This window comes from Diabrotica undecimpunctata, chromosome 7 (genome assembly GCF_040954645.1).
Source record: "Diabrotica undecimpunctata isolate CICGRU chromosome 7, icDiaUnde3, whole genome shotgun sequence".
NCBI classification, from domain to species: Eukaryota; Metazoa; Arthropoda; class Insecta; order Coleoptera; family Chrysomelidae; genus Diabrotica; species Diabrotica undecimpunctata.
Window position 1 is genome coordinate 89,079,842 of NC_092809.1, and position 21,173 is coordinate 89,101,014.

A 21,173-nucleotide genomic window follows, 5' to 3' on the forward strand; every position below is an offset into this window, starting at 1 on the left:
AAATAATGGGAACTAAATTTTTACAAAACATTTAAAATGTGGAACAAGAAAAATATAACACTATAACAAATTTAATGTCAAAAACCAGTTTTTAAATAAAGAGAACATAAAAAAAATGTGGAAGCAGCAAAGAATTCGGAGAAAAACACAATTGGTAAACCACTAAAAAGCTAACTTGAATGTATATGACAACAAAATGAAAGGTAACAAATTTTTAAATAAAAGTGATTATTTGAATTTTATTTTTGAAGTTCGTTCGAAGAAGTTTCATTAAGATGAATCAATGAATAATTTTACAATAATCGTTCTAACAGTCATTTATTTGTTTAATTCGTTGAGTACCTCATTATAGATGATGAACTTTTTGAAATATTTTTAAAGCTTGGATATTTACTGGACGCCATTAACCTAAGGTATTTTTTCATTGTAAGGCATAGTTGTTATGAATTTATGACAATAGGCTCTAATATATGGTGAAGCAATTGCCACCATATCTTAGTAAATATTAAAATGGGAAACAAAACTTAATACCTACATAACTCCATTACAATAGTAACCTGCAAGCAAGTATTCAACGTCAGAGGATGTCTGTATACCATAATAAATGACACTATATCAGGAAAAATAAAAATTGACATTTTGGTAGATTAAGGAACTAAAAACCAGAATCAAAAACCCTAAAATGTTTAACAGCGCAAAAAAAAATCGGGAACTATTTTTTTATAAAACATTTTAAAATATGAAATAAAAAGTATACACTAAAGCGAACCTAATGCCTATAAACCAGTTTAAAGAAAACAACAACCAAAGAAAGCGTTAATCTAAAAAATAATTTAAGTTTCTTGAACATTCATAATAGATCACAAAAAAGTTGCTAGAAATGGCCTGTGACTAAAAAACCCGATACTCATATATTACTAATGTTTAGAACAACAGAAAACAAGAAAGTTTAATTTTAGGTATAACGGTAATTATTTACAACTTACTTTTCCGATTGACCAACGAGAGGTGATAACATATTTCCTACAGTGACACAAAATAACAAAGCTCCAGCATCATGGGCTAATGCATGAACGAGGTGTGTTTTGCCTGTTCCAGGTGGACCGAAAAGTAATATGCTGTTAAAGCATTTTCTATCTTTGAATAGTTGAGGTTGAGTTTTTGGTAAAATCACAAGATTTTTTAACAATTTCTTCACTTCCCAAAGACCAGCCACTTCATCGAGCCCTTTTATTCTAGGTGTTTCGATTACAGATTTAATAACTCCTAACAGCGCCATTTTTTCTTTATCTTGAACATTAGTCGATTCTAATTCATACGGTTTCTTTGTTTTAATAGCTGTATATATTACTGATCTTTCATTTTCTATAAAGGCAAGTAATACAACAGCATGTTCCTTTAACAGAAATAGGGGAACCTAAAAGTGCACATTTGTTAATAATTCCATAAAAAGTGTGTAGAATATTTTATTGAAAGATAGAGACTAATAATCACTAATTGACGAACTTTTTTTGTAGCGGGCATGGTTTTCTTGTAAAAAGAAATCAAAGGTTTTCTACTGTTCTTTATTTAATTTATTGTTCCGTAAGATTTATCCCACATAGAAACAGTCCCTTATTTAGAAAGAAGAAGTATTAAAATTCTAGAATATTCAAGATGAAATCGAAAAATCATGAAATATCTAGTGCAGCCTGGAACGTCAGAAAATGTATAACAACAGATGTTGACAGTTTGGATAAAGTTTTGGAGTTTTTAAGTTTATAGATGTCATTAGGGTATTATAAACAAACATAATGCAATAAAAAGTATTGCAATACTGTTGGTGTTAAATAAAAGTTATTTTAAAGAAGTGTAACATTGGTGACAACGGTGAGACTGAAGAGATATACAAGGAAAAACAATTGTGAATGGTTATTACGAGGTCTAGAGGAGAGTCACCTAATATGGGATACATTTTTTCAACCGCTACTGTTTACAAAAAAAATCATTCTAATTTTGTTTTGAACTATTATATTCTGGTAGGATTGACATAATTCTAGAAGATACCTTTACACAAAAGACACAAAATAGAAAAAAGAAAGGAATAACCACATAAGCATAATGAAGGAGACCCGTGTCGTCAAAATAGCAAGAGATAAGTCACCAATCGGCAAAAGAAGTATCGGACAACCGCGCAAAAGATGAAGTGACAACCTTTTGTAGAGGTTTTAATCCGTCAATGAACAAGCAGAATTACTTATAAAGAAGAAGAAGAAGAAGATTTCTGGTCCAACGAGACGAATAGTGAAAAAAACCGGTGCAGGCGATTAGAAACACGTGTAAATTAACCTCAACAAAGGTTTTTCAAAAAGAGTTTTTCCTTATACTTTCCCATTTTATTTACCGTTACCATATATTTCCTATATATCGAATTGAGTTTTATTTAAGTTGAACTAGTACTAAGATGCATGCCGAAATTAACCGATTAATAAGGGAAAGGGGAATATTAAAAGGTCAACTGTCTAGGCAGAGTAAGTTTTTCGAGAGCCTTTCGGCGCATTTAGACGATAGAACCGCCATAGAATTATAGGTAAGGTTAGACAAAGTCTATATAGATATACGCAGAATTTAATATAAAGCAAGAAGCAATAGAATTAACTAAGACGGCGGAATCTGGATTACAAGAGGACGAGAGGGAATGCTTTGAAAAACTATACTTTGCACCAATAAGTAATATGAAGTCAAGACTTGATAAATTTTATAGTAGCAATAGTGCAGGCTCTTCAGGTTATAATTTATGCGATGCTCCAATTTAAAAAATCGCTCAAGAGCTGTGTTTGCCCGCGATAAAATTGCCAAAATTCAGTGGCAGTTTCCAACATTGGATAGAGTTCAGAGATTCATTTAAAGCCTTAGTTGGTGATAACAGTACATTGTCTAATATTCAAAAATGTTATTATTTACGATCATGTTTGAGTGATGAAGCATTAGGGCTTATAGAATCAATTTTAGTTTCCGAGAATAATTATATAATAGCCTGGGATTTGTTAAAAGATAGCTACGATCAAACGAGTTTATTAATCCATAGTCATATACAAGAATTATTTGAATATCCTGTTATACAAAAAGTCATGCAAGTTTGAGATCATTTTATGATAGCTTTACTAAGAATTTGCGAGCATTGCAAGTTTTAGGTGAAAATGTAAACATGTGGGATAGGTTATTGATTTATTTGTTTACTAATTAAGTTAGATAAATATACTCGTCGTGAATGGAAGCTATTTAGAATTGAGGGTGATTTGCCCACAATGATTGATTTTAATAAATTCTTAAAACAAAGATGTGAATTATTAGAGAAGCTTGAAGTTTCAAATGTAGTTCATGATAATACAAAAGAAAAGGTTCAACTTAAAGGTTTTAATAACAAATTCAATAACAATAAAAGGAATGCATTTGTAAGTACTTATCAAGCAGGATCAGGTGCGTTAACTTGTTATTTTTGTAAAGGAAAACATATTTTTCGGTGAAAAGTTTTTAAACTTGTCCCCAGCTATGCGGTTACCTGAGATTCGTAAATTAAATCTATGTAAGAATTGTTTAAGACCCGGACATGACATTATAAGTTGTAGGCATTCAGGTTGTAAAGCTTGCGGAGATCGACATAACAGTCTTCTGAATGTCGAAAGTTCTAGGGATACTAGGACATCAAGCGATAATATAAGGGAAAATAATAATTATAAACAATCTAGCGATAATTGCAGAACTAGTAACAATGACAATCGAACATTACAAAGTACATGTGAAAATCAAAATAATACACAAGTAGAAAGTAGTCATACGTGTTTTAGCGAGAAAATGATGACATCACAAGAGCTTCTGTCAACAGCCTTGGTCAATATTAAGGACAGTCAAGGTAATTTACATGAGTGTAGGGGTCTGTTCACAAAGCAACTTTGTAACAAGGAGATTTTGTGAAAAATTATATATATTGTTGTACTTTTGAATGTCCATAAGCAATAAAAAACCGATATACAAATTTTATTACTTAAATAAAAATTAAAATTATTGATATTTCATAAAGACACGGGCATATAAATTTTCAAACACCCTGTATAAGACAAAATATGTATTTTAAGTTGTTCGAAGAATTGTTCATTAGGCCTCAGAGACAAGACTTTCAAATATTATCGATAAGAAATTTAAATAAGTCGGTTATTGTGGAATGGATTTACCCGGAATAAAAGTGTATATAGAAAGTGTTTAAACAATAGACCAGGATTTGCGTTGGTTTTTCTCCCCGAAAGATTATATCGGTAAAAGTTTATTAACAAAAGACATTGAATTGAGAAACAGGTATCGTTTGTAGCTCTTAATAAGAAATATTTGTAAAGCAGATAGATTTAGTTAGAATAATTAAAGAATGTTGTTTTCTGGAATTACCCGAATGACGTTTTATAGAGAGAGTTGGTTGGTAACGATATACGTCACAGAGGTGGATGAATTTTATTGGTCAATTTTTGAATGCAAGGAGGTGGTGATTTTGGCTATGAGATAGGAGAGAGGAAAAAAGGAGTTAGTCAGTTTTCGTCGTCCAAGAAGGAAGGAGCTTTGTGATTTGTGTTTGTTTGAAGTCCCGAAGACGTAATTCACCGGGTGTGTTTATTTGCTGTGTAAAAGCTGACCAGTGTGAGGAACGGGGTACAGAGAGATAGAAAAACCAAAGGGTATAAGAATATTAATATCAGACGAAGCCGGAAACCTTTGGAGTTATAAACAGGCGCGGAGATTGGCTCAAAAGGAGGCTGCATAGACTAACACGAGTTGTTGAGTTGCAGATACAAGGACAGATAGGAGAAAGGTGTACGTCATCTGGACCACAATAGGAGCAGAAGCAGAGAAAGGATTTTTTTTTGTGGCGTGGCCATAGAATTGCAACGGCAGAGAAAGAAAGGTCAGTCAAATTTTCATTAGAGCAGGAGTGTGGTTTTCATTTATTAATTAAATAAATTGAATAAATAATAGAGACAGTTAATGTTGCGATCATTTAAAAAAAAAATTATAAAAAGAGCTTAGTTATAACACATATTAAAAATCAATGTAAAATAACATTTGGGTCCATGATAGAAAACAACTTCTCATATATTTAAAGTTAGTATATTGCAAATATTACAGGATTGATTGTTATAAAAAAATTCATTAAAATAAAGGACATCTCACATATAGTTCAGTTGAAATTCTATGTATTTTATTCAGGTCATATTACCTATCCTAATTAGGAAGCCAATTCCAAAATATTTTGAATCCACGATCAAAGGTAAATAGTACAAGTTAAATAGCCTGAGATTGTAATTAATTAATGCTGATTTATTGTGATTAATTGGAGATTAGATCATTTAATAAATATAGACAGGATTTTTTCTAAATAAGCAATATAATACAATTTAAATAGCATAACAAAATGGCCCCCAACGTGTAAAGCTTTGAAAAATATTTCTAGTTGGCAAATTTAAAAGGATAGGAGTAGACGAGCAGATATTTGAAAGTTTATATGCCGTGGATAAAGTGAAATATTATGTAAAATTTGAGGACATAAAGATTTATATATTTTTTTTTAAGATACAATTTACCATAATTGATTTATTCATGATATTGACAATTTATAGGTTACCATAATTGATTTATTTGTGTGATATTTACATTTGATAATTTTACCATACTTGATTTATTTGATTGATTTTGACATTTGATATTTTACCATTTGATTTATTTGTGGGATATTGAAATTTGATACTCGTACTCAAGAGTTATTACATTTGAACAAGAAAAGTCCCGTTTGTTGCAACAGACCAGCAGAATTTTATATTTGGCGGGGATAAAAACATAATAAATGCCAAACACAAGAAACAAGAGCAAAGAGAACAAAAAACAAGAAGATAAATCAGAACAGGAAGAATATTCAGACCAGGAAGACGTATTAGACACAACAGTAATGGAGACAGAAAAACAAGAATCGGGAATAGAAAAATTAATACAGATGATGCAACTCCAATCACAGAAGATGGATGAATCACAACAAAGAACGGAACAAAAATTGGACAATTTGGAAGCAAATCAAAGAAAAATGGAACAAAAAATGGAAACGCGTATGGACAAATATGAAAACGAAATAAAAGTCTGTTTAGAAAGAAGTAGGGAAGAAACAGAGAGGAAACTAGAATTGCAGAGAGAAGAAATCGAAACTAAAATTAAGGATATTCAGAGTATGCAAGAAAGGGAATTAGAACAGATAGAAATAAAATTTGAATATGCGCTACAAGAAGACCGGAAAGAAACGGAAAGGAGATTTAAACAAATTGCAGAGATGGAGATAAGAGGAGTAGAAAGAAAGGAAGTCATCGTACATAGCACAGAAGACGTAAAAGTACGATTTGGCGGGGATATAAGGAAACTACACCCAGTGCCTTTTATAAACAACCTAAAGGAAAAAGTCAAATACATAGGACCGTTTGCAACAGCAAAGGAAACCATCAGAAACCATCTCAAAAAAGAGGCAAATCTTTGGTTTGTCAACAAGGAAGAAGAATTTGACAATTGGCAAGATTTTGAGAGAAGATTCTTAAATTATTTCTGGGGAAAAATCCAGCAACTACAAGTAAATAAAGAGTTACAAAATGGAAAATACCATGAGAGGATGGGCGTATCAGAAAAGACGTACGCATTACAACTCTATAATAATGCAAAACATTTGCAATATAATTATTCATCAGAACAATTGGTAGAGTTGATATCGCGACACTTTGAAGATACCTTGGAAGACCACATAAATCTCCAAAATTACAAGGACATTGACAGCTTATGTCAATTTTTGCAAATGAGAGAATCACGTAGGCATGAAAGAAGAGAAAGAAGACCGCAAGAAAATTCATACCTAGACGGGGATACGAAAATAGACCGAACGGAAGAGAGAATTATGAACCCAGAACCCAGAGATGGAATGAAAACAGGGATCGGGAAAATCAGAGTAGAAATAACCGCCCATACCAAGGAAACAGATACAATAACCCACGGAATGAACAGGAATCTCGCGGTAACCGATACGGGAATGATAGACCAAAAGAGAACAGAAGAGAAATAAATAATATGCAAAGAGAAGAAAATGAATATGAGAGAGAAGATGACGGGCGAGAAAACACAGAAGAACAACAGGCGTGTTTTCAAGAAGGCGCTCACTAAAAACGAAGAAACAAACAGGAATTTTTTGTCACCCCAAGGAATTTATTAAACTGGCAGGAAACAATGAAAAGAGAAATGGAGTTAATTTAAAATTTGTGGATGGATTTATAAATGACAAACCAATTAAAATTATGATAGACACAGGCTCTGAAATAACACTGGTCAACAGAAAATTAATCGAAGAAGTAAATTTAACAAGTCTAATTTATAAAATACCTAGGGTGAATTTAGTGGGCGCAAATAAACGGACATTGGCAACAATAAATGAAGGTATACGAGTAATGGTACGATTGAAAAAAAATATGTATGCACTTCAATGTGTAATAATGCCGAATATGTCACATGACATGATTGCAGGCGTTGACGAATTAACGGAAAAACATGTAGTGATCGACTTCAAAACCAATACAATGAAAATAACAAAGGAAAAAGAAGAAGAACAGGATAAGGAACAAGATAAACAAATTACGGACGAATCAGAGAAAGAACAAACGGTGGAAATGAACCTGGTGACGAAGAAAGGAAAAGGAAGAAAGAGGGGAAAAGGTCAGAAAAAGATCAAAGAAAAAAAAACCTGGGATTCCTCAAAAGATGAGACGAGCCCAACAAAAAAAAAACAAAGGAAAATGAAGAGGACAGAGTAAAGCTCATCGACGAATACTCAAGACCAATAAATCTAAAAACATTGCGAGGGTTTCTCGGTACGATAAATTATTTCAAGAAATTAATTCCCGATTTAAGCCAAAAAGAAATTCCTTTAATAAAATTGTTAAAGAAAGGGACAAAATGGAATTGGAAAGAAGAACAGGAGGAAGCTTTCAAAATATTGAAACAAGAATTTGCTAAAGGAACGAAAATATATCACCCTATTTACAATTTGCCGTTTATACTCCGTACGGATGCGTCGATACAGAAATTTGCAGGAGTGTTGTCGCAAATACAAAACGGCCAAGAGGTTCCGATATGTTTTATATCTCGAGTGACTAAAACACATGAGAGAAAATACAGTGTCACCGAGTTGGAATTCGCCAGTGTACTATTTTGCGTAAACAAATTAAGGTTTTACTTATTGGGAGCTAAATTCACCATCGAAACGGATCATGCAGCATTGATACACATCATGAAGAATCGATTAGTAAATAACAGAATACACAGAGGCATTCTGCTCTTACAAGAGTATGATTTCCAATTTCGATACATCAAAGGGAAAGACAACATAATAGCTGACGCTTTAATACGGGACGAAGATACAGGAAAAAAGGAGACAATTACATTACATGTGGGATTGAATATATTGACACAAGACGAAGGGATATTTTCGTTAAATGAGATAAGGACCGACCAGGAAGGCCTAGAAGAAAGAGAAAAGAGAAGAGCAGAGCTAGAAAACGAGATATTTTTTAGGAGAATAGACGGAAAGGAATTATATTTAGTGACACCGACATTGGCAGAAAGAATCATAAAGAAACTACACGAGGAAAATGGACATATTGGCAGTAGAAAGGTATGGCTTGTGTTTAGGAAAAACTACATCAGTCGACAAGATTACCGCATTGCAAAAGAGATCACACAGAAATGCGAAGTATGCCAGAAATACAAGAGCAGAAATTTTAAAAACGAAAATATTGCAAAGAGCATTGTATCCCGGAACAACCTGGACATTATAGCCATCGACATGTTAAGCGATCTAATTGTGACCACGCAAAGGAACAAGCATATTCTGGTGATGGTGGATGTGTTCTCAAAATACGTGAAATTATATAGTTGCCGCACCACAAAAGGGGAAGAAATATTGAGACAAATAGACAATTTCATCGCTACGCTACGCCCAAGAAAAATTTTACTAGACAATGCAACGTACTTCCGAAATGATCGTTTCAAGAGACAGCTTAGAGAAAGGGAAATCGAGACGAACTTTGTAAGCATCAGGCATCCCCAGAGTAATCCTTCTGAGCGATTTATACAAGAGGTAACGAAATTTCTTCGCATTGCAACGGATGGTCAACATCGGCGATGGGACAGAAAATTGGGAGAAATAGAGATGTACCTAAATTCCATGCCAAGTACAGTAACGAAAGAAACACCAGAATACATCATGAAAGGCGTCATGCCGATAAGACCGTGGGAAGATCCAGAACAAAGAGAGTATCGACAGGTTATAGAAACGGTTCAGAGGAGATTAAGAAGAAGCAATGAGAAATACATCCATAGACAGGGTCATAATAGGAAACGAAGACCAGTAACTTTCCAAAAGGGTGACAAAGTAATGGTAAGAGCATTAAGAGTGTCAAATCTTCAGAGCGGCATTTGCGCAAAATTGATGCCTGTTTTCGAAGGGCCATACATAGTAAACAACGAAGATGGAGTAAACAGCTATGAGTTGAAACATATGGATTCTGAAAAGATCAGAGGTATTTATAATATCCATGATGTATATAAATATCACGAATGAAGATTTAAATTTGTATAAAGTAGATAGTAGGATAGGATAATACGTAGCATAAGTACAGCTAGCATACAGGAAGTGCGTTTTAGTTTGCCTCGAGAAAATTTAGTTGCATAGATTGATAAATTTTATCGATTACAAAGGCGGGGATTTGTTGTACTTTTGAATGTCCATAAGCAATAAAAAACCGATATACAAATTTTATTACTTAAATAAAAATTAAAATTATTGATATTTCATAAAGACACGGGCATATAAATTTTCAAACATCCTGTATAAGACAAAATATGTATTTTAAGTTGTTCGAAGAATTGTTCATTAGGCCTCAGAGACAAGACTTTCAAATATTATCGATAAGAAATTTAAATAAGTCGGTTATTGTGGAATGGATTTACCCGGAATAAAAGTGTATATAGAAAGTGTTTAAACAATAGACCGGGATTTGCGTTGGTTTTTCTCCCCGAAAGATTATATCGGTAAAAGTTTATTAACAAAAGACATTGAATTGAGAAACAGGTATCGTTTGTAGCTCTTAATAAGAAATATTTGTAAAGCAGATAGATTTAGTTAGAATAATTAAAGAATGTTGTTTTCTGGAATTACCCGAATGACGTTTTATAGAGAGAGTTGGTTGGTAACGATATACGTCACAGAGGTGGATGAATTTTATTGGTCAATTTTTGAATGCAAGGAGGTGGTGGTTTTGGCTATGAGACAGGAGAGAGGAAAAAAGGAGTTAGTCAGTTTTCGTCGTCCAAGAAGGAAGGAGCTTTGTGATTTGTGTTTGTTTGAAGTCCCGAAGACGTAATTCACCGGGTGTGTTTATTTGCTGTGTAAAAGCTGACCAGTGTGAGGAACGGGGTACAGAGAGATAGAAAAACCAAAGGGTATAAGAATATTAATATCAGACGAAGCCGGAAACCTTTGGAGTTATAAACAGGCGCGGAGATTGGCTCAAAAGGAGGCTGCATAGACTAACACGAGTTGTTGGGTTGCAGATACAAGGACAGATAGGAGAAAGGTGTACGTCATCTGGACCACAATAGGAGCAGAAGCAGAGAACGGATTTTTTTTTGTGGCGTGGCCATAGAATTGCAACGGCAGAGAAAGAAAGGTCAGTCAAATTTTCATTAGAGCAGGAGTGTGGTTTTCATGTATTAATTAAATAAATTGAATAAATAATAGACAGTTAATGTTGCGATCATTAAAAAAATATATATAAAAAGAGCTTAGTTATAACACATATTAAAAATCAATGTAAAATAACATTTGGGTCCATGATAGAAAACAACTTCTCATATATTTAAAGTTAGTATATTGCAAATATTACAGGATTGATTGTTATAAAAAATTTCATTAAAATAAAGGACATCTCACATATAGTTCAGTTGAAATTCTATGTATTTTATTCAGGTCATATTACCTATCCTAATTAGGAAGCCAATTGGAAAATATTTTGAATCCACGATCAAAGGTAAATAGTACAAGTTAAATAGCCTGAGATTGTAATTAATTAATGCTGATTTATTGTGATTAATTGGAGATTAGATCATTTAATAAATATAGACAGGATTTTTTCTAAATAAGCAATATAATACAATTTAAATAGCATAACAATATATATATATATATATATATATATATATATATATATATATATAGTATATATATATATATATATATATATATATATATATATATATATATAAGTATGGAGTCGGTTAATTTTAAAATATTAAGAGTAGGGCAAGCGATATCCAAGTAAATAATCAAGTGAAGCTAAATATATCTTCTTGTACAAGCGATTTCAATTCAGTTATTGATTGTTAAGTGTTAAAAAATATTACTGACAAGTGACCTACCACCACCTCATTTAATAAAAACGTTTTAAAAATACCAGGATATTAAATTGGCTGACCATACTTACAATCGAGCGAGAGAAATTGATCTGTTAATAGGATCATCTGTATTCTTGGAAATATTACAATTGGACAGGATTCAATTAGAAGATAGCAAAGTTGTTCTACAAGAGACAAAATTAGGATGGATCTTAGGCGGCGCAATAAGCTCAACGTCTAGCCAAGTAGAAAAGTATGCTAGCAATTTTTCCAGCGAGTTGAGCCGGAAGCAGGCTATTGTAAAATATTGTTGAAATTTTGGGAGATAAAAGATATTCATTCTAGTTTAAAAATGTTTATTTCAGAAGAAGAGCAATATTGCGAAACATATTTCAAAAATACATTCAAGCGATCAGCGGACAATAAATTCATTGTATCGATTCCATTTAAGGAAAATTTAACAGATCTAGGTGATTTACGTAAGAGTGCTTTACAAAGATATTTTACACAAGAGAGTAGGCTCTTAAAAAATCCCGAGCTAAAACGCGATTATGATATGTTTATGCAAGAGTACTTACAATCGGGACATATGAGTGCGATTGATGAAGAAGAAGGGCAAAAATTAGCTTACTATTATATGCCTCATCATGCAGTTGTTCGCGAAACAAGTAAAACTACACGTGTTCGAGTAGTATTTGATGCTCATGAAATCGAAATCCGGTCTGTCTCTTAATGAGGCACAATGTGTGGGACCGACCTTGCAAGATGATATTTTTTCAATAGTTCTCCGGTTTCGAAAGTATTAATTTGTTATGACTGCACATATATCAAAGATGTATCGAATGATTCACGTAGCTCCCGAACAACGTAAACTACAAAGAATATTTTTGAGATAGTGACGTATGGTATGGCTTGAGCTCCTTATTTAGCTGTAAGCTGTTTAAAACAATTAGCAAGTGAACATGAAATAAGTAATCTTAAGGCGAGTGAATCGATAAAAAGGTCTTTCTATATGGATGATTATCTAGAAGGAGCAGATAGTAAGCATGAATTACTGGCTTTACAATACAAGCACACATCCAAGTGACATCCATTCTAGCGAGTTTAGGATTTCAACTCATAAAATGGCTATGTAACAAAAGATAATTATTGACCAAATTCCAAGTAGATACGAGCTTAGAATCAGGCATCTTAAATATAAACAATAGGATATTATGGGACTTTGAATCTGATTCCATAAAATATTCCATGCCAGTACTTAAAACTTACCAAGCTATCACTAAATGCGTTATATTGTCGTCTATTTCGCAGATTTTTAATCCTGTAGGTCTACTCGGTCCTATTGTAATAGTTTTGAAATTATTAATGCAATCACTATGGCAAGGGCGGTTCGATTGGGATGAGAATCTTCCCGAAGAGATAGTTAATGTATGGTTGAATTTCAAGGACGACTTAATGAAGATTATTGATCTTACCATACCCAGAATGGTTACAGTGTCTACGTATGTATCTGTGGAATTGCATGGATTTGGCGATGCTAGCCAAAAGGATTACGGTTGTTGTATATATATTAGGTGTCAAGTTCAATCAGGTCAATATATATCCAAATTTTTATGTTCAAAATCTAGAGTAGCACCAGTTAAAACGTTATTAACTATACCGCGATTAGAACTATGTGCTTCGTTGCTATTAGCACAGCTGGCACAAAGAACAATAAAGGATTTACAAATTAAGTTTGATAAGTGCTATTTTTATTCGGATTCACAGATAGCATTATCATGGATAAAAGGTCCAGCTAGTAAGTGGAAATTATTTGCAGCAAATCGTGTAAATAAAATTCAACAACTAACAGATGTGAGTGATTGGTATTATGTAGTGACTGATCAAAATCCCGCGGATCTCGTCTCTAGGGATATGAGCGTTAATGAGATACTTATGTCAAATTTGTGGTGGAATGGTCCCAATTGGCTAACTAAAAATGATCTAAAAGAATTTATATCTAGTAAAATCCTAAATTTTGAAGGTTTACCAGAGCAAAAGGCTACTGCTTATCACTCAATATTCATTGATAATTTTAATTTGTTCACACGTTTTTCAAATTTGAATAAACTTTGCGATTATACTTATACGAGTAACAGCGTATATTGCGGATTTATATTCAATTGTAAATTAAGGCTAAAGGTGAAAGATTTATGAGATAAGGAAAAAATAATGGGCTTATTTACTAGTAATGAATTAAGAGACGCACTTGACATTAGTAACCTTGGCACAAGAGAAGTATTTTCCTGAAAACTTTGAAAGATTAAGTAAGGGTTTAAGATTGAAACGCAATAGTACCTTATTATCTTTAAACCCATTTTTAGAGAATGGTATTATACGAGTGGGTGGCCGGTTGCAAAAGTCAACCTACGAATACGATAAAAAATATATCCAATAATTGTGTCACCTAAACATGTACTAACATGTTTCATTTTAAAATCTAAGCATCAACGATTGATGTATTGTGGGAAAACTATGTTGTTGGCTTCCATTCGAGAAAGGTTTTAGCCAATATCTGAATGTAATATTTGTAAGGGAATTGTTAGGAACTGTATCTCATGCGTTAGAGCAAAACCTATACCTGATAATTACATTATGAGAGAATTACCAGCTAAACGAATAACACAATATTTACCTTTCATTAATATGGGGACCGATTTCGATGGTCCGTTTTTGTTAAAAGATCGATTGACTAGAGTTTCTAAATTAATAAAAAGCTATGTATGTATATTTGTATGTTTGTCGACAAAGGCTGTGCACCTACAGGTTACATCTGATCTAACCACTGCTTGTTTTCTAGCTGCTTTTAGACGATTTGTAAGCAGACGTGGAAAACCAAGTAAGGTTTATTCAGATAATGGAAAAGGTGCAAAAAAGGAATTACAAGGTCTTAATAACTTCCTCGAAAATCAACCGATATCGGAAGAATTCAATAGTTACTTGACCGAACAAGGAATATATTGGTATTTCATACCTTCCAGAGCGCCAAATTCCGGAGGAATCTGAGAAGCAGGGTTAACAGTTTTAAATTTCATTTTAAGAGGGTTGTGAGAGAAGCACATTTAAATCTAGAAGAATTTCACACAGTACTAGTTCAGGTCAAATCAATTCTTAATTCACGTCCTTTCTGCCCTATAACACCCTCTCCTGATCAGTTAAATCCTTTGACTCCCACCTTCTTCTGGGAAGAAGTTTAGTTTCGCTGCCAGACAGGGATGTCAGTTAAATACCAGAAAATCGTCTCAGGCGTTTCGAGCGATTACAAAAAATTGTCCAGCATTTTTGGAGAAGATGGATTTCGAGAGAACCATCCAACCAAGGGATATTGTCCTAGTGATACATGAACAGACTCCAACCCTAAGTTGGCCAATGGCTAAGGTCGAACAAGTTAATCCAGAAACTGATGGAGTGGTGCGAGTGGTAACAGTCCGCATAAACAATAAAATGTTTAAACGACCCGTATCAAAACTTTGTATATTACCGACTGAAGCGCAGGATATAGTTGAAAGTGTTAACACGTTTCAAGGCGGCCGTTATGTTACGGAGAATTAAACATGAGTGCAAGTTGTGGTTAGAGTGGGTGCAGGTGTCCACACCCTTGGTTGAAAAGTGACAGCAGACGCACAGAAAGAAAAAGAAGATCAAGATGGCTGTAGACTTTATTTGAGAGTAGAAGTACAGTTTTTGTAATCAGCTGTTTGTAAGTTTGCTTCAGTAAAAATAAAGTAGAAACTAGTGTATCAATTTTATGCAAGCGAGTTTTATCCAAACAAGAGATTTTACCCCAACAGGTCCCATAAAGGCTACATCTAAAGGTTGTATCTAACGAGTTGAGTGTGAAGGTAGGCAAATATTAGGATGATGTTATTTTCTCGAGCCTTATTAATGACATCCAAGTTTCCTGTGTGCGAATAGTGTTCGTCTAAAATTAAAATGACAGGTCTTCAACGGATGGCTTAGTATATGAAATAAAATGATCCATCCACTGCATAAATGACTAGGACTGAATCTATCCAGAAGGAAGACATCTCCCAATTGCTTCAGGAGGTGCAATCATTATTGTGGGAATGTAATGCCAATTTGCGTTTATCAATATTATAACCATAACAAGCAAACCTCTTTCCAAATTTGTTAATGATCCAATCTGCTATTTTCTTTTTAAGCCTATAACTTTATAGTACGCTCACGTTGAACTGCTGTTATCCCGGATTCGTCAACATTATAAACCCTGCTTGGATTAAATTTTATCTTTTTTGGTTCTGGTTCCAGAATATCATAAAGTTTCTTAAGATTTCCTTTAGTAAATCTTTTGATTTTATCTGCAGATACACATTCTGGCATTCGAAAAGAAATATTCTTGTCACGTTTTAAAAAATCCCTTAGCTATTTTCTCCCTGCAGTAGCCTTCGGTTTAAAAAAATAGATGTGGCAAATTGTTGTTAATTGTAATACAATATCATGAAGGAAAAAAACGTCAAAAAACTGTCAAATTTGAAACCCCCTTTTTGAAGTTCCTTACAATTTTTTAGATATTTAAATAGTAAGGGGCTATACGGATTCTAGCTTAAAATCAGTCATTTTCCCATGTAAATCTCCATAAGAAAATCTAAAGTCCATTCTGCTCGTTTTTGGCTCATTTCGTTGTGGAGGCGCGACTGCTCGTCGGATCGTGACGTAAGAGGTGCCAAATTAAAGGGAGGGGGTAATGAATACGTTAACACAGAAAACAAAGATGGTGGCATAGCCAAAACGGCACTATATTTTATCCCCGTTGCTATTGGTCCGACGTTGACGTCTGAGACGTCAAATGAAAGAGGAAAGGATATCGAATATGACTACAACAAAAACAAACATGGCCAAAACGGCACTATATCGTATCTTCGTTGTTATCGGTTCAATTACTACGTATGAAGCGGTAACTGAAAGGAGAGAAGAGATACGTTAAAGCAAAAAACAAACGCTCATACATTGCCAAAACGGCATTAACTCGTATCTCCAGTGTTATTGGTCCGATCGTAACTTGCGAGGTGTCAAATAAAAGAGGAAGGGGTAATGAATACATTGAGACAAAAAAAAGATGGCTGCATTGCCAAAAGGACATTAAGCTTGTAACGTCTAAACGGCTTAACGTACAACAACGTGCAAGGTATCGATGGAAAGGGGAGGGGGTAACGAATACACTAACACAAAAGCAAAGATGGCGGCATTGCCAAAAAGACACTAAGCTTGTAACGTCTAAACGTCTCAATGTACAACAACGTGCAAAATATCGATGGAAAGGGGAGGGGCCAACAAATACGTAGACAAAGAAAAAAAACATGGCGGCATTGCCAAAAGGACACTAAGCTTGTAACGTCTAAACGGCTCAACCTACAACAACGTGCAAGGTATTGTCGGAAAAAAGAGGGGATAACGAATACACTAATACAAAAAACAAAGATGCCGGCATTGCCAAAAGGACACTAAGATTGTAACGTCTGAACGGCTCAACGTACAACAACGTGCAAGGTATCGATGGAAAGGGGAGGGGCCAACAAATACGAAGACATAGAAAAAAACATGGCAGCATTGTCAAAAGGACACTAGGCTTGTAACGTCTCAACTGCTCAACGTACAACAACTTGCAAGGTATCGATGGAAAGGGGAGGTGGTACCGAATATGTTAAGACAAAAACAAACGCAAAGACATTGCCAAAATGGCACTATATTGTATCTTCGGTGTTTTTGGACCGATTGCTACGTAAACGGCATCAAACGAAAGGGAAGGGGCCAACGAATACGTAGACACAGAAAAAAACAGCGGCGTATTGCTAAAAGGACACTAAGCTTGTAACGTCTAAACAGCTCAACGTACAACAACGTGCAAGATATCGAAGAAAAGGGGAGGTGGTAAAGAATATGTTAAGACAAAAACGCAAAAACTTTGCCAAAACGACAGTATATTGTATCCCCGTTGCTATTGGTCCGATTTTCACATATGAGACGTCAAATGAAAAATGATGCGATATCGAAATGACAACAATAAAATCAAACATGGTAACATTGCCAAAACTGCACTATATCGTATCTTCGTTGTTATTGGTTCAATTACTACGTATGAAACGGTAAATGAAAGAGAATGGGCTAATGAATATGTTATCACAAAAAACAAACGCAAAGACATCGCCAAAACGGTATTACATTGTATCTTCGTTATTATTGATTTAATTACTACGTATAAAGCAGTAAATGAAAGAGGATGTGCTAATGAATATGTTATCATAAAAAACAAATGCAAAGACATCGTCAAAACAGTATTACATCGTATCTCCTTTGTTATTGGTCCGATTTTGACGTAAGAGACGTTAAATGAAAGGCAAGATACAAACGTAAAGATTTGCATACTATATTTTATCTACGGCGAACAAATAATTCATTTTTAAAGTTGTTATTGTATTACCCATCTTCAGTAAGAATATTTGTTGGTCGTAGAAGGTTCTTATAAATCTCATCTGAGCAGTCATTACAAGTATCCTCCAAACGGTAACTACTATACACAACTCACAAATATAATTATTGATATACGATATCGTTTTGTTGCATTCTAAATATTTTATCTACAACAATTATATAATCCAATTATGATGAGGCTTAACCAAAGTATGTATGTATACCATTCTTCCAGTATGACCAAACAACTAACGATTATTACTCGACATAGATATGAGTTAAATGATCACAAACTGCTAAGGACTAAAACGTTCTCTACAAGCCACATCTGAACGACCACTACTATACACAAATCTCCAATATGACTATTTTTCGACTTGTTGCATACTATATTTTATCTACAACAATTACCATTTTACAACGATATTCAGATGTATTTCAATTATGACGAAGACTAACCAACGAATGTTTACCATCCATAAATTATGTTCAAACCAACTAACGTGTCAAAAGACCATTACATTATATCTTCGTTGTTATTTATCCGATTTTGACGTAGAACGAAGAAGACGTTAAATGAAAGGCGAAAGGAAAGAGTAAATATTTGCATACTATAGTTTATCTACGACGAGCAAGTAATTTTTTGTTTAAAAGTGGATAATGAACATTGGTCTCTGTAAGAATATATGTTGGTCATAGACGGTTCTTCAATAGCCACCAGGTTATCCATCACAATGGTGATAGCCATCACAATTTTCCCTGATCATGTTTATAAAACATACGGAATGCACTGTATATACGTAACCCTAGTTGACAGCACACTTTGCAGGTCCCGTCTCACGATCAACTAATAGGTTTAAGTACAACTCCCTTCGTGAAGGTACACAGGCGTGAATTTCTGCAAAAAAAAGTCGACCATCCTTTTTATACTCCGGTAAAGGACCATCAAATATTCAATGTTAAGATATGTCAGGTATATTAACAAAGAAAAATAAAATTAAATACATTTTTAGAGTATATTTATATCGTTTATATAGTTTTAGAGTATATATTTTGGATGTGAAAAGTAAAAGTAAATATATTATTTTATATGAAAGAAAAACTCAGCCATCGAGTAAAGACATGATTACCACAATACGCTACGGTAACTCAAGCAGACAGATACGAAATGCCATAATACAAATAATATAGCACGAAAAATATTTAAGCATAAAATGGAAATAAAACAATACAAATGTTTAAAAATAATTTATATATGCCAACAAAAAATTACTCCAAGTATACTGACAGTCGTTTAAATAATAAATTTGATAACAACTTTGTCGTTTAATTATTAAATTTGTGTCACACCACACCAAATCAATAGTGTAAGTAAAAATATGAAATATCAAGCAAACAATGAAAATATAATGTGTGTAATCATAAGGTAATATTAAAAACCGCAATAAGAATCCGAATAAAGACTTATAGGTATTTAGCAACTTGACACAATCAATGCAATAGAAAACCTATATCCAAACAGAACAAATTAATGTTGATATTTAGGCATATATACGTACAAAATTAAAGAACTGAGAAAAGTTTTAACAATCAGTACTCTAGACGTTATATTAAGATGAAGTCTTTTCGAAAAAACGAAGTCAATAAACTAAAATCAATAACAGGAACGGTACAACAAATAAACATAAATTAATAAATATTTAGTCAGATATTAAAGTAATAATATCGCTCACCTTAAATATAATCACTTTTGAACATAAACACAAAACAATGGCTCTTATATATCACCCACACATACATCCGATAGCTTCCAATATTAAAATTAACTAACTAATTCTGTAGAAAATATAACGAGATTTTTGAAACAGGACATGCCATTTTCATCAGATGATGTGACGTGATCAGAACAGATGGTCTCAAGCATCGCCAATAAATTGAAATTACTTCATTGAATCTGCAACGATACAGTCGATCCGCCGGATCTTTGCACATCGTCATCATTCTTATTATAGGAAATAAATCAAACCATGTTAGTCAAACGTATGTCGGCTATAAGAATTATTATAAAAATTAGAAAATGGCTAATATTACAATTGACGTTTTTACACTTCTCTTTTATTTCATTTATTGCATTTGGAAAACTGGGTACGTATACATTTATGAACGTGATTTTTCAATTTTTGGAAACCTATAGGTTGTCCAATAACATCTACAGTAAATAAATATTTAAACCATACTAATCAGAAATTAAAGTATTTTTATTGAATATAAGCAAATATATGGTGCTGACATATCGTCAGATGATGTTCCTGTTAATGGTAAAAATAGGTTTAGATTTAAGAAGGTTACAAAAAAGAATAGTAACAAAAATGCGATATGAGAAGACTAAAATGTAAGTAAGCAAAAGAGACGTTTTTAAAGATCAGAGAAGAACATCTAATAGAAAAAAGAGAAAAAGAACAGTCAGATGAATGACAAGATACTGCAACTCATGGAAAAAAGAAAAAAATCAAAGAACAACAAAAAAGTGTACAACAATACTCACAGACAAATAAGAACACAAATACGAAAGGCCAAAGAAAATTGGTTAAAATCACAGTGTGAAGAAATATATTTATTGGAAGAAAAACACGATACGTTTAAAATGTATAAACAAGCAGCTGGTCTTTGGAAATTAAATACAGCTAACAAACTGCGAGATCAACAGGGAAACATCATCACAGATAAAAATCAAGAAATTTGCATATGGACCAAGTTTATCAAAGAACTCTGATGATAGTAGATCCCAACAACCTCCATCCCACATATGTAATGACTACTTACAAATCACATCAAATGAAGTGGAAAAGGCAATATTACAAAAAAAAGATGGCAAAGCTCCTGGACCTGACAATGCGCATGCTTATCATAAAACTATTTAACACCAACGGTACTCAACTCCTAATAAAAATATTTAATGAACCAAGAACATGGCTGAAGTCACGCCGACGTTTATTGCTGTACCAAAGAAAACAAAATCCGTATCCTGCAGTGATTTGCCGACCATCAGCTTAATGAACCATCTTTTAAAGTTATTTCTAAAAATCATACATCAAAGAATATTATAGACATATATATATATATATATATATATATATATATATATATATATATATATATATATATATATATATATATATATATATATGTATATATATATATATACGTAG

At 33.3% G+C, this 21,173-nt stretch overlaps 1 protein-coding gene across 2 annotated transcripts in view; it reads right to left on the minus strand.

Moving 5' to 3' along the window:
- Window positions 1-21,173, minus strand: part of LOC140445559 (uncharacterized) — a 437,094-nt gene that overhangs the window by 321,390 nt on the left and 94,531 nt on the right. For both annotated transcript variants that reach the window (XM_072537679.1, XM_072537680.1), the window contains exon 3: window positions 987-1,417. In XM_072537679.1, coding sequence (XP_072393780.1) covers window positions 987-1,417 — 431 coding nt within the window. The remainder of the gene's footprint in view (window positions 1-986; window positions 1,418-21,173) is intronic.